The 14,513-nt window shown below is 39.4% G+C and overlaps 1 protein-coding gene across 1 annotated transcript; it reads right to left on the bottom strand.

The window, feature by feature from the left end:
• Positions 1–5,410: 5,410 nt before the first annotated feature.
• sp3a (sp3a transcription factor) lies at positions 5,411–12,075 on the bottom strand. Its single transcript, XM_028591374.1, has 6 exons — positions 11,919–12,075; positions 11,415–11,512; positions 8,318–9,563; positions 7,094–7,280; positions 6,808–7,004; positions 5,411–5,780 (listed from the first exon to the last, which is right to left on the bottom strand). The coding sequence occupies exons 1-6, from the start codon at positions 11,923–11,925 to the stop codon at positions 5,488–5,490; spliced, it is 2,028 nt and encodes a 675-aa protein (XP_028447175.1). The 5' UTR covers positions 11,926–12,075; the 3' UTR covers positions 5,411–5,487.
• Between the last annotated feature and the right edge of the window lie 2,438 nt (positions 12,076–14,513).

The raw sequence follows: 14,513 nt of genomic DNA, 5'->3' as shown, positions 1-14,513 counted from the left end.
CCATCACCGAGCCGCCACTCAGGGAGGGTGTTGAGTCTTTGAGCGCAGCAGCCAGATTCAGTCTCCATGGGGACTCTACTCTGACCTCCAGGATGTTGTTGACACCATTTCATGTACATTTTCAGATACAAAACATCTCCTTTCATATCTGAAATTGCTTTTCAATGGGCTGAATAACACTGAAGGCCAGCTCTTGTCACCAAAGAAGAATATTGAGAACATGCTTGCAGTTTATCCTCAACTCGAGTCCGAGTAAGCTCAAGTCACATTTGACCTTAAGGTACACAATAAAAGTTATTTTGTACAGTGGGTAAACTACATGACTGCTGTGAGGATTGGCTAAAAATTATCCCTCCTATTCTTCTCATAGATCTCAACATCATCTCAATTGTCTCCTCACTAAAAACAGACACATGCTGTGTTTAAGTACAAAGAACAACATAATGTGGAAAATTTGATGGTGTCTCATTGTTGTCGATTCAATTTTCACAGTTGGATCTGGAAAAAAACGTACATACAGTAAATGCAAACCAGCAGGATAGAGACATTTTACAATAAAGAGAGCAAAGATAGATCAAATCTGAATTCCACCCTCCTGAAATCGAACATAGTCAGACTATCATTTTCCTGAAACAAGAGTGTTTAATTTGAAGCTGTGAATGGCACCTCTGCATAGAAAAGGATGATGAAAGATGATTTGCAGCTACACCAATGCACACACACCATACTTTTAAACCCAGTGGACATCTAATTGCCGGAAATGCATGAAAAACTAAGTCTGCAACTTCTGGCCCTGGCTCAGGTTTGCATAATAGCCTCACTGTCACTCACCAGGTATCCGTTCACCTTGAGAAGTCCATACCTAAACGCAATGTCAACATAAGCACTTTCTAGCTCGACAATTCTGTTTGTCCTGCTGGGGCTACAGAGGGAGGTCACCAAATTGTCTCTGAAATAAAATAAAAAAAAGGTGCTGACCTTCTGCTAAATTGGCCACACTCAGTAGACAGGGAATATCAGGTTATTGAGTTGATCCATGCTGTGTTTCCCTGCCTGGGGAAAATGATCTGTGCTATTGTCTGCCTTCTACAGTTGATCAAGGGCAAGAATGTGTCAGGAATGTAGAAACACAAGACCCTTTTTTTCTGTCATTACAAATGTGCTAATGCTTTAAGATAAATACACCATTAGTACCATGCTGTAAACATAATATTAAGTAGGACAGTAAGTGCTTTTCACTATAAAGAGACTTTCAGTTCATATCCAAGAGGAAATTAAATAAAGGTGTTATGCTCTAAACGCTGTTTCATAGAAGAGACATTGTAAATAAATGCAGCCGCAGAACCCCAACAATTCATTGCACTGTACTTTGAAGTTGTTGATTCCTTAAGAAAGACAAATAATAGTCACTTTGCAAAATTGCAGCCCTATCCCTCAACTGAGGAAAACAGTTCAAATTGGGCAGGAATAGTGAAGAAGCAGCCCTCTCGTTGAAGTATTTTTTATATTTGGGACAGTATAATGAAAGAAGTCATTTCTGCCAGCAGTTCACATTATCTCCCAATAGCATTTTAAATTCTATCACACATACAGTTGGAAATGTTATTGCATGATTACAGTGTTTCTCTCCCTCTGCATAGTTACTGTGTTTGTGCATTTTGCACATGAATTGGAAGAGAAGCTGAGCACTGTGTACAATTGCACCGCTATTCAAACGGAGCAAGAACTAAAGCTTTTCGCTGCAATAAAACCCCCAAAAAAACAGTTTTTCTATCACAAAACCACAAAACTGAATGTGAATTATTGAAAAACCTTTCTTTTTACTCTCCAAAATAAGACTCAAGTTGAATTGTGTTCTCTTTTGCAAAATTTGCTCCACATAATGTTCAAACTACACCAGTAACAATGAGGAACTAAGTATGTGCAGTAAACACACGTTTGCTCAACAAATCAAAGCCACAAGAAGCTTTGCTGTCTTGCATCAGTTTTTTTTAAATTATATTTTAATAACTATATACGGAAACTACCTCTCCAGATTCGTTGGCTAAAAAATGTTCTCTGCTCATTTTGTTACAGACCAATGCTGACATACACATGTAAGTATGCTAATAGAAGAGCTACAACAGTTTGTTGACAAAGTTGGTCTCCAATCCAGATGGCCAGTTGAAATGACAGTGGACAGTGTCACGCTCAGAAGTCACCCAATCTCTCTACCCGCCGGGGAGGATCGTCCACTGACGGCAGCTTTTTATCTGCCACTGCCAGAAGAACTGTGCCTCTTCCTGTTACAATGCAATGTGGTACTTTGTCAAGCAAGACAAAGTTATCCTGGCTCTGGCTCCAAACAATCACCCTCCGTTTCTACATTTCCAACTGTGGGTGTGATTTGCATCATAAAAGCTGAAGGCAGACCATATATATCCTCTGGTAAACAATATTCGAGCACAGAGTATAAATCCCCAAAAAACTGCAGATATTTTCCTGAATCTCAGACCTACGGAATATTTCATGGCACTCATATTTTTAACTGCCACACGTTTTAACTGGAAAAACCACGACTCTACACAGATTGTCCCAGAGGTCTGTGCATCATATAGATTCATTCCTGCAGGGGAGCAAAGATTATTACAATATTCAGATTACCGAGCAGGGGAAATTAATTGGACTAATTAACATACAAGTAAATGATGATACCGTTAACACATTTCATTAACTCAAACTGTCATTCTATGTTCCTGGTGCACTTGGTATTGCATTACAATGAATTAGATTCATTAAATTATGCAAATGAAAGGAACGACAAAACGGACGAGTCCTTTTTAACATTATAGGCCACATTTTCTGACTCATTTTCAGCAAATTGACTAGGACTCAAAAAGCATGTGCTTTTCAGTCTGATTTACCAGATAAAGCTTTTCATAGACTACCATTTTAATTATGTTCACAGGCACTAAAACCAGCTAGGCTATAATACATTTTTAACTCCCTTATGCTGCTGTGTTGAGCCTTATATTAAAGAAAAAAATAGCAACAGTACCTAATTAGTAAAATGTCCCATTTAGTGTAAGAGGCACAGATAGTGATGCCGCATGTGTGTGCTGCTGAGGGAAGGTAATATCAGGTTAATACATCAAAACATTAAGACATTATCGCTACTTCTGGCAAATGATAGTGACAGGAAACGGAGTGCACACTTTAAAGTCAGAAACAAAACGGAGCAGGTTATTTAAATGACTTTCCTGATTATTCAAACAAATACATATGACCTAGATACATCTAGGTCATAAAACTAGAAGCCGTTACATCTCATGCGTCTGTAGGGTTTGCTCAAAGTCATGAGACAGTACTTTGTTCTCCAGCAACAGAATATGTTCCTGACATTTCTGTGTGACATTAACTTGCACTGAATTGAGGGTCCACACCTCCTGTTGGCCTCTGTGACTTCTGTCTTTATCTTAGCAGCGCTACATGGGGCAGGTCAAGGGGTCAAACATACCTCTTATCCTGCTGCCTTGGCTGCAGTGACATCTACTGGACTACTAACCCAAAGAGGAAGTCATGGGGGGAGAATAAACCTCCTGGCTCGATGACAGGTCTTCAAAAAGACCCAAAACAAAAGGTTTTAAGCATAAGTAAAAATTCAAACATGTCTCACGTTTAGTCATTTTAGTATAAAATATGAAGCTGACCTCAGAGAGCAGACAGTGTACAACCTCCATACATTAAAACAGAAAAAATAAAGCAAAAATGAAAGCAAATTCAAGTGTAACAGAAAGGTTTATATTGATGTTATTATATGGACATATTTATACAGAATTTTGAGTGAGAACAAACCTTCAGTGTTTAGTAAAAATTTAATAATGGGGGTTAAGTATAATCTCCTGAAGAGGACGTGTCCATGTGAGCAAAAAAAAAATATAAAAAAAATCACATCACATAATTTTCATTATGTATCACAAAAAAAAATGGAAATCTAATCAAATATGCCACCATAATTCACTGTTCAGTGTGTATTCAATTTAACAATTCAACAGTTGGGGGGGGAAGAAGGGAGGGGTTCAGAAATAAAATAAAATAAAACATAATATCATGGAAGATATAGTTAAAGAAAAAGTATTAACACAAAAACAGAAATATTGTACATTTACTAAAAATGAATATAAAGGACAGGTTCTTGGGAAGTATACAAAACATTTTTTATACAAAAGGATTAACAACAAGATGAAAGTGATGAGAATAGTGCTGTTAAAAAGAGTACCGCTTTCAGTTATACATTTTTCCAAATGCATGATGGAGCAAGACACTGGCGAGAATTCTGCAAAGCTTTCTATAATATGAACAGGGGTTGTCCTCATCGTAAAAACTGACATGGTAGAATTCAACGAGCATTGGTAACGTGGTGACAGCTTAATTCACCTCAGCTTTTGGTCCATCATCAAATAACATTTCATCACAACATCACCACCATGGCTCGAGAAGCTACAGGAGTGATTTACTCTAATTATATCACACAGACACAAGTCACCCTGAGTTTGTAGTCAAATTTGGCAATTACCTCCAAAAAAATGGCTTCACTTCTTCATATTACAATGACTGTTTTTTGAAGTCCTCCAACAAGGTTTTTACAAAAACACATTTAAATTACATATAATGGAGCCATTTGAAATATTTTGGACTTTTAATATCACAAATGCATTGTCTAGGTAAAGCCCAATATAAATAGCTGTTCAGTCAAAATATTTAATAAGCAAATAATGTGTATCATATCAACAGTATATGTTCAAGAGAAATTACAATACAAAATTGTGATTGTTTTGATTTTTCACCTGCAAAATGTAGCAGGTGTGAGCAAAGTTTTTAAAAAACTGGAGGAAGGAGGTTGCGCTAATTTGCAAGCAGACTGACTGCAAGCAGGACAATGAAAAAATAATGCATAATATTGAAACAAAAACGCCATAACATGAATACATTTGCATGGACGTAAGCAATAACATTACTTTAGCTGGATAAAATTAGCTCTGTTGTGAGATTTAGTATTTGCTCAAAGGATGGAACAAACCAAGGACATCATTACAATATACCATCAAAAAAAAAGGCAAAAAAAAAAAAATTATCACTCAACTTATCAATAATTTTTTGTGAAAAACACTAACAAAAAAATAAGTAGATTCAAAACAAAATGGCATCCTACATTTCCGACGACACAATATTGTACAAAATAAGGCATTTCCTTGTGTGTTTACTGCAATGTCTTTTTCCACCTTTATCTTCTTTTAGTCTCCACTATTAGTCCTTAATAAAAACCGAGTATGGACATGGGCTGACTATTTCTGTGTTAAAATATATATATATATATTTATATATATATATATTTATATATATACTTATAATTTTAGTTTTTCTTCGAAACTTGAAAAAAAAAAAAAAAATGTAGGTAGGAGTATACAGTATGAGAGAGGTTGTAGAAGTTCATAAGTGGAGTGTAAATCACTCCATGACATCGCTGGCCGCTACCGTGGTGACGAGCTGGAGAGGGATCTCTGCGTTGGCCAGGATGTCCTGGGCGTTGCTGGAACCCTGCTGGATGTTGGTGAGGATGAGGGTGGTCCCGCCTTCCGTGGTGATGATACTGTCTGAGGACCCCGCCGATTCCATCGAGGCCACCACAGCGCTGCCAGAGTTCACGCCTTTTTTGTTCTGATGAGTTTTAATGTGCTTCGCCAGGTGGTCGCTCCGCATGAAACGCTTGGAACATTCTGGGCAGACAAACTTCTTCTCTCCTGCCAGAGAGAAAGTGTAGTTTAAAAGATAAAGACTTTGATGCTGAATACATTTGGAGAGGGTCAAACACGGCATATACCTGGAGGATATGCTTCGAAGGTGAGGAGATAAATTGAAGAAAGTGGCACATAAGTTCAATTTGTTTGTTTTATGAATAAAATAAGAAATGTCAGTGAAGTCTTATTGACTTCTTATATGAATTCTTATTTGTATGTTATTTGTATTCCAACCTGTCACTGACAAAACTGACAAATAAATTGATGACCAATTAATACTATTTAACTGATTACAATTATCACCACATAGAAACATAGAATGATTGCATATCTACTTGCAAAGTTAACTGTGAACACTAAGTCTTAATATCTGAGCTTGAAGCTGACAGCGTAATGAAATGCTACTTTAGCCCGTACTGTCAAAGGCCTCACTCAGCCAATGATATGGCCAGGCTTTCTCTTTCTTAAGTCTATCCTGGCAGTAAATCATTGTGGCATCAGATATTGTGTATCATTATGTTGTCCTGGTGCATTTGACATTTGATTTCTCATAGGCTACTACTTCCTATATTTTACCCCATGAAGACAGATGGCAACTGCAGGGAAATATTCTATAAAATTAAAAAGATTAAGTGAGCTGATACGGAGTTTTCAGATTTAAAGCAGAATCACGGGACGAAAATTAAACCATAAGGCTAAACTCTTGAAAGCTACAGCTCATTACTAGCATCTCTTGTAATGTTTTAGTTATATAATCTGATGTTAACAGATCATGCAAATTAGACTGCAGAACAAACTGTTTAAACCCCATTCTGAACTGGAAAATTACCACCAAGTCTGTGAAATCTCGATATGTTTTTTCACAACGGCCTTCAATACTAACCTGACATTTTACATGTAAATCCAGAGGGGAACAAACACTGTTATTTCTTACATGACTCACACTTTGCAGGGCACAAATTAACACATTTTACTGATTTTACTGATGTTTTGCTGAAGTGCAAACAGTGAGGGAGCAAAGAAAGGGCACCTGTGTGTGTTCTCCTGTGTCTCTGCAGCTCGTCGCTGCGTGTGAACCTCTTCCCACAAAACATCCAGCTGCAAACAAAAGGTCGCTCCCCTGAATGCCAGCGCAGGTGGGCTCGCAGGTGCGATGTCTTTCCATATACTTTCCCACAGCCGGCTATGTGGCAGATGTGCTGCTTTTTCTTCCCCGTGCTGGATCCTCTGAGAAACACAGGTATGGGTAATTAGGGTCCTGATGATGTTGATTTCCTATGCAAAGCTGTACGGAGTATGAAGTCAGGCTTACTCACCTCCCACCTGACTCTTTACAGTTGGGGCAAGTACACGCCACTCTGCGCAGCCTCTTGCCCTCCTGACCCAACTGATCCTCCTCATCCACCAGCCTGACGCGAAGGTGGGACAGATCGCTTGTGTTCAGGGTGGAGTCGGTGCTTAGCTGCCACTCTCCAGAGTCGGGCTCTTCTTTTATCCGAATCTCTGGAGTTAATGTGTATGTTAATATTAAACTCTGGTAAACTTATCAAAAAGCCTTCACAGTGAGAGCTGCTTTATTATTGCATGTGACTGACAGCATGACAGCAAATTTTACAAGTAAAACTCCATATTAAGCACAGTGATAAAATAATTAGTTGAGTGACAGAAAATGTATCAATGACTATTTTTATAATTCATTAAAACGTACCGTGTAGACTTTTTAGTCCACATGAATGGCAGAAAATGGATGGAAGGACTTAGCTACAAAATCAAAAACTTCATCACAATGTTTTGATAGCTATAATTACATACAAATCCAACACAAATTGGCTTTAAGGATACACACTATGTATTTTTGTTGAGATGCTGAATGTAAACAAATTGTGTTCATAATGAAAACTCCAATTGTTTAGATAAATTATCAACTAAAAACCGCCAAGCATTTGCTGCACACAGCTTCTAAAATATGAAAGCTTTGTTGATTTTCGCCATTTCATAAATTTATATCATTTTTAGACTAAAATATAGACCATTTTCCCAGAAGACATTTTTACTTGCCATAGTTACCGTTCTTTTTAAGTGTCCCAGTAAGCCATGACAGTGTGACAGTGAGCCAGCATGCACAATACCAGGACTGTGAAACTGAAGCTAAATGGAATTCAACCGTCATTCACTTATGATTAACACCTGTGCTTTTCCTGCTGTGAGATGTGAAAATGTCTTCAGTAAGGGCCTATTGACTGATTTAGTGTAAAAAAAAAAAAAAAAAAAAAAAAAAAGTTAGATTAATTAACAATAACGTTGATCATCAGTTACATCCCTACAACAGTACAGATGATTTTACACAGATGGCACTTTGGGCCGTCAGCTTGGAGCACCACAATCAAACGTCCATTCACCTTTATTGTATTAGTGTAATAAATGCAGTAATAGTAGGGCAGTAAAGTAAGTAATTTTCTGAAGATGTCAAAGTGGAAAAACTTTTATATATAAATGCAAGAATAATAACTACATTATTAATAAAAAAAGAGATACTGTACCTCCAGGGTTGTCTGTATCTCCCTGTTGGGCCATTGTGTTGACCGTCACTGTCTGCAGGTTGGGCATCTGTCCCGTGCTGATGCTGACTGGACTGGAACCCAGTGACAGGGTCTGGACTGGAGCCAGAGTTATCTGCTGGGGTGGTGTTGTGGGCAGCTGGAGGTTCTGCAGGTTCTGCACTCCCTGCACCTGAAAGGTCTGCCACTGTATCTGACCTGACGGCGTGACCGTCTGGGCTTGGATGATGAAGGTTCCCGGATTGATCAGCTGCACGTTTTGCAGGTTCTGCCCGCCTGTTGCCATGGACTGGACCACCTGACCATTGGTGGTCTGAATAGGCACCTGCTGCAGCTGGATGATGGACTGAGCGGAGGACACCTGGATGCTCTGCTCTTGGTTCTGTTGGATGAAGCCCTCCTGGAGACCAGAACTCGAGTCGCCTTGCTCTGTAGCCGCTGATGACAATGAAGTGTCTTGTGTCAGCAGACCAGATTCGTTCGCTGGAATGTGTAGCTGAGAGGAAGACGTTGGCACATAGATCTCATGATTTGCATTTGAGTCATTTACTTGTAGTGTCTGTGAGAGGTGATTATCTGTCTTCGCCAGACTCTCTGAGCCATCCACAGGCTGACTCGTCATAATTAGCTGGCCATCAGCAGTGACCCCTGTTGCTATAGTCTGAGCACCAGAGAGGCCAAGGGAGTCCAAGTCTACACTGTTAATAGGAACAAAAGTAATGTTCCCAGGCAAACCCACAGGCACATTAGTAACAACCTGACCCTGGTTGTTGAAGGTGGAGCTGCTAAGAGAAACCCCCTGGAGCTGCTGGACATTACCAGTCTGTGATATGAGGTTCTGGTTGTTATTAAGGATGTTTGCAGTTGATGTTACACTGAGACTGTGGCTACCTTCAGGCAAGATCTGAATCTGCCCCGTGGCATCCTGAGTCAGAGTCGCTCCTTCCACGCCTGTTGTGAAGCTCAGTTGTCCATCTGCTGTCTGAATTTGAGGAATTACTTGGTACTGAATGTTAGGCACTGAATTGGCAGAGGAGGCGTCTGTTCCAGATGTCACAAAGATTGGCTGACTTTGTAAGTTCTGGAGAGGAAGAACATACTGTCCGTTTGATGTTAATATTCCTTGACTTTGGATCTGTATCATTCCAGATTCATCCTTTGCTGCTGTTGTGGGGGTTAACACCTCCCATTTCTCTGTCCCAGTTAGTTGCGTAGATGGATCTGATGTCTGAGAAAAGAAATAATTGACATGAAAAAAAAATGTACAGGACAATTATGTTCTAGACTTTGTACATGGCTATGCTGCTAGCAGTTTACACAATCAGCATCAGAAACATGAGGGGGCAGAGGGCAACAAATATTTGAGTCGTAAGAGCTGAGTGGGCAAGACATTTAGAGTTTTGTTTTACGTGTATGTTCCTGTTCTTAGTAACTGGTAATTTATGGCTCTGTTCACACCTGTAGTATGGTTCCCTTGGTCCAGGACAAACAAAATAAAGATCCATTGTTGCACGTATGTTAGTTCTGTTAGTTTTAGCCTCTAAGGTACATGCTGATTAATTATGAATCATGACAAATCAAGAGTTGTATGCCTGAAGTCTGACAGTTAACTCATACATTAGACTATGTCGGTTGCCTGTCATCCTGCATCATCAATGCTAAACTGACCCATGAAGAACATTTTATGGATGACAGCTACTCCTGCTGCACCTAACTGCGCTTGAAGGTTTTATTTATTTTCTCTGGTGGACAGTGATACGTTTTCAGGTGGTCTTGATGCAGTTGTTTAATTCACACCAGATTTTGAATGACAGTATTTTTATCAGCCAAAATTAACCCAAGCAAATGGGCAAAGACACAAGAGTTTGCGTCGACTGTATCAAACAAGTGCTGTGTGAACACAGCCAGAAAGAAACCTCATAGGTTTTCTTTTAGGTTCTGCTTTGTGTTGCATGAACGAGGCAACTGTCTATGGTTAGTCTACGTGTCTGTAATAAGAGCAGGACAGTTGAGTGTGTTATCTAAACTGTTAAAGTCAGTTGAACAGGTGAGGAGAAGATGTTGGTAGCCTACTGATTACAAACGGGCTCGGTAGTGAACAACACGCTAACGTGCTGACGGATTCTGTGTTTTTAGCTAAGCTGGGCCAGAGAATATTAAGTTAAAAAAGATGGACGATGCTGTTTCACCCTCATTGTTCTCTAAGCATTGCACCGGTTTAAAATGCTACATTGCTTGTCAGCAACCAGCCATATGGGTAATTGGTAACTTAGGAAGTAATTTGGCCTTGTGTACGCTGATTAATTTGGCACGCAGTTAACACACAAGTCATAATTTTATTGAATTAAAACCCAGCTCCTGACATTTGCTCCTGGTTCTTTTAACCACTGTTTTGGAAGAAGGAAATAACGGGAGTAACAGGCAAACCAGATTTAAAAGTAAAAGTGAGTATTTTCTTAATAATTAAATGCTACGGGGTAGATCTAATTCATGCTGATGTGAAGAGTGGTTCATGTGGATTTGGAAAAGTACACTAACACTAAAAACAGTCAAACTAAAAGCTACACTGCCACCACCAATTTTGCTTAGCTGTGACTGAAGGCTTTACATCTGCTGTAGTTGTGTGATCTAGCAGAGGTGCCGATTTACCACATCTGGGCAGAACCTCTGCACCTCTGATGACGGTGACCCAACCAGGTGGTTGCTAGCAGGCCAAGGGGTGATGGCCAAGTGTCCTTCCCACAAAGGGTGAATTTAAAAAGGTAGAGAGTGTGTGGCCATTAGTCTGGACAACATATAAAAGTATCATTGCAAGAGCAAAGGATGAAGTTAGGAGGTTAAAGGACTTTCTTGCCCGTGTTAAGCGCCCCAGGCAGCACAGAGACAATGTTTAGGTGCAGTGTACAGCCTGTCACTTCAATCCTCCTTAGGAGGCGGGATTTGTAAAATGCCTGAGAGGAAGTGTTGCCCGAGATGTTCTAATGTGTTGAACGCGTTAACTTCGGTAAGCACCACTCCGTTTCTGGAAACCCAGCGACGGCGTATAATGAGAGTCATAATCCCGAGAGGGAAACATTACCTGATTGCCCCCGCCTTGCTCCTGCTGCAGAAAGTCGCTTTGACTGCTGTCCACGTCCAAGGCAGCCATATCTTCTGGTTTCATCGGCTGTTCTGGGGCTGTGTAGTAAAAAGCATACAGCTAAGAGTGGGAGCAGCCGAAGCTAACGTTAGCTAAACAAGCCTGATACTCACATAACTAGCTAGCTAGCTAGAGGACTAACGTTAACCAATAACGTGATTGTAACTAGCCAACAATAAAATCATAACCACCGCTACCAACTGAACCAAACTCCATAGAGAAAACAGCGATGTAGCAATAATTAGTTTGAAAGAGAGCTTATTAGTGATGTGTCCTAAACAAGCTAACGAGCGCAGAGTTAGCTACTAACGTCACTGCTAATTTAGCCGGCGATGGTAAGCAATACAAGCACCCGTGCTAGCAAGCTAATTCAGCCAGATGATGCGTGTGGTAACGTTAGCTTGTTAGCTTACGTGGGTGAAGAATAAGATAGATATTACATACCAGTCATTACGTGCCTTGTCTTTAAACGTAAAGTCCTGATAGTCAAAAGCCACCGGACATGATCAGCAAATGAAATTGATTGTATACGCGTAGAAATAGGTGATAACTGTCAGATTTTTTTCTATTTTGATTGACGGGCGGTAGGTAACACAAAGGGTGGGGCCTCCAGTGTTGACTGGGAGTATTTGCGTCACAAACAGGAAATCCCGCCGTCCTTCATAAAGGTGATTGGTTGTTCGTTTTGCACATCGTGTTATTATTTGTCAGTCGATATGTCAGTCATCCTTTGTTGGATTCTTTTCCTGTTTATTATGCATGTTCAGTTTTACAGTATTGGTAGTAAGGATTGTAGTTACATTGTATACTTTCAGTTACATTGTTGTTATCAGTGAATCAAACCTGCTCAGTGAGACAACTTCTTGCAAAGCATGTAATAGCAATCAGAGGACATATCATATAGACAGAGAAGTGCAATCACTTTATTTTTCAAATACATTGAATTCTTCTTCTGCATTTAACTCATCCTATACCTAAAGTCCAAGAGCAATCGACAGTCCACTAAATGGCCTGCCAGCTGTCACGTAGACTTCTGCCAGGATATACCACTCTGGCATAGCTAATCAGTAAACATCGAACCTGAGCCCATTTAAAATACACTTAAATGTATTGTGACATTGATCTATAACCTGTTGCACACAGTTTCAGATGGTCTCAAAAAGGTTATGATGGATTGAAGTATGTTTTATGACTCCTTTTATCAGGTCTTGTAATTTAACATGAAAATACAAAAGAAGGTAGTCTAATGCACCAATCCAGTTCTCTCTCTATAATGATTCTGATGAAATACTAGTGCTCTTTTTCCCAAATTTAAAAACCTGTATACCTCACTGCAATGTGGTTATTGTAGGCATTTTTTTAATTATTATTTATATATACATATATTTTACTTTTTATTTATTTATTTATTTTTTTGACAATATGTAGTGTCACAAATGGCATTGGGCTGCTGTGGCTTTAAAAACTGAATAAATGTAACTGATGGCGGAAACACTGTTTAATTTAATGATGATTGGTCGTCATGGCAGATTAGATCAGTGTATCCCTATTTTTAAGTTAACGACACAGATTTACTATATTTAAGACACTGATTTTGAATCTTTAATTAATCTAAATGATGCCATTTATCATGGCAGGTTTGCTCTCGTGCGTTTCTACAAACTAATAGTGGCCTTTTCTTATCTGTGAATAAGAAAGTGACCAGCAATTGAGTTTTAAGATATGTGTTGATTACTTAGGACAAAAAGTGACACAATCGAGACACAATCTGAGTTTGTATTTGACCAGATTTATTCCCCTCCATCTGATTGTGCACAGTACAACATTGTGAAAGTGCATTGAAATAAGAGCCTGCAGGCTATTGTACCTGCTCTGTGCCTGTGATGCTATCAGGACCCCACTTCTGAGTATTATTTGTGGTGTGTCAGTTCCTCACAGTGCGCGACCGCAGTGAGGCTATTTCTCTCAACCTTCAATTCAAACTTGGCCCATTACAGCCAGACTACAAAAGCACTTTCCGTGCACTCAGAAGCTCACGGCAGTGAATGGTGGATATTTCCAATCACTCTGCTGTCAATCCAAGTGTCAGGTAAACAGGCCAATGGAAACAGCTTTAGAAAAACCTTGCAGCTGTGTCTGTCTTACTTCAGGAGTCCTTGGAAACGTATCAACAATTTCTACAAAGACCTCCAAGTTAAAGGGAAAAGTCAAATATCCTAAAAGCAGCTCAAATGCCTGTGTCCCTGTGTCCCTGGTGGACACAGTGGCCTACACGAGATACATAACTGTCATGGTGTTTGTCTTCAGTCCTGTGAGTGTTGTCTCCAGCTCGAGCTGCAAACAAAGGAAATACGATTGTATTGACAGACCTTGTATACACCTCATGAGAGGAATCTGTGAAGTCTGTGGAGCAATTACCCAGTAGGTGTTTCAGCACATCTATAAGGATTCAGTGTGATAGATATAACTGTAAATAGGGGCATCATTGACCTTCTCACTGCACAGACCCTCTAGCTTTCAGATTTCTTTCAGTATTGTTTGGGGAAATATGATACAAATTAGATTGCATTCATTTAAAAAAAAAAAAATCTTCACAGAATAATTTGATTAGAAATATTAATCAAGACTTTATTTTTCAATGCAAGAGCCTCTTATCTTTAACTTCTAGGAGTGGACATTCTTCAGAGCAGAAATGTGAAGGATAAGAGGAGTAACAGAGTGAGTCCACAATGGCTTTGAGTGTTTCATATTAACATATTGACAGTTGTTTTCATGATGGCCAGTCAAAGAGAGAGTGACCCCACAGAGAGAAACTGCCCTGCTGGAAGCACCTCATGGGACAGTGTAAATGGGACCTGAGAGAGAATTGAAACTGGTGCAGCACGGAGAAATGTGGATGGAATATCAAATGTGTGTTATAGACTTTAACTCTGAAGCACCTGAGAAAGAAACAATCATACTGTTCTTTGTTTGAGTAACTGAGAATGTACTTGTTAAACATACAGTAAGAGGTGCATGATAGGTTTTCATAATAATTAT

The sequence above is a fragment of the Perca flavescens genome, chromosome 11 (assembly GCF_004354835.1).
Source record: "Perca flavescens isolate YP-PL-M2 chromosome 11, PFLA_1.0, whole genome shotgun sequence".
In the NCBI taxonomy this organism is placed as follows: Eukaryota; Metazoa; Chordata; class Actinopteri; order Perciformes; family Percidae; genus Perca; species Perca flavescens.
Note: the sequence above shows the minus strand (reverse complement) of the source record. Positions and strands in the feature narration are given on the sequence as shown.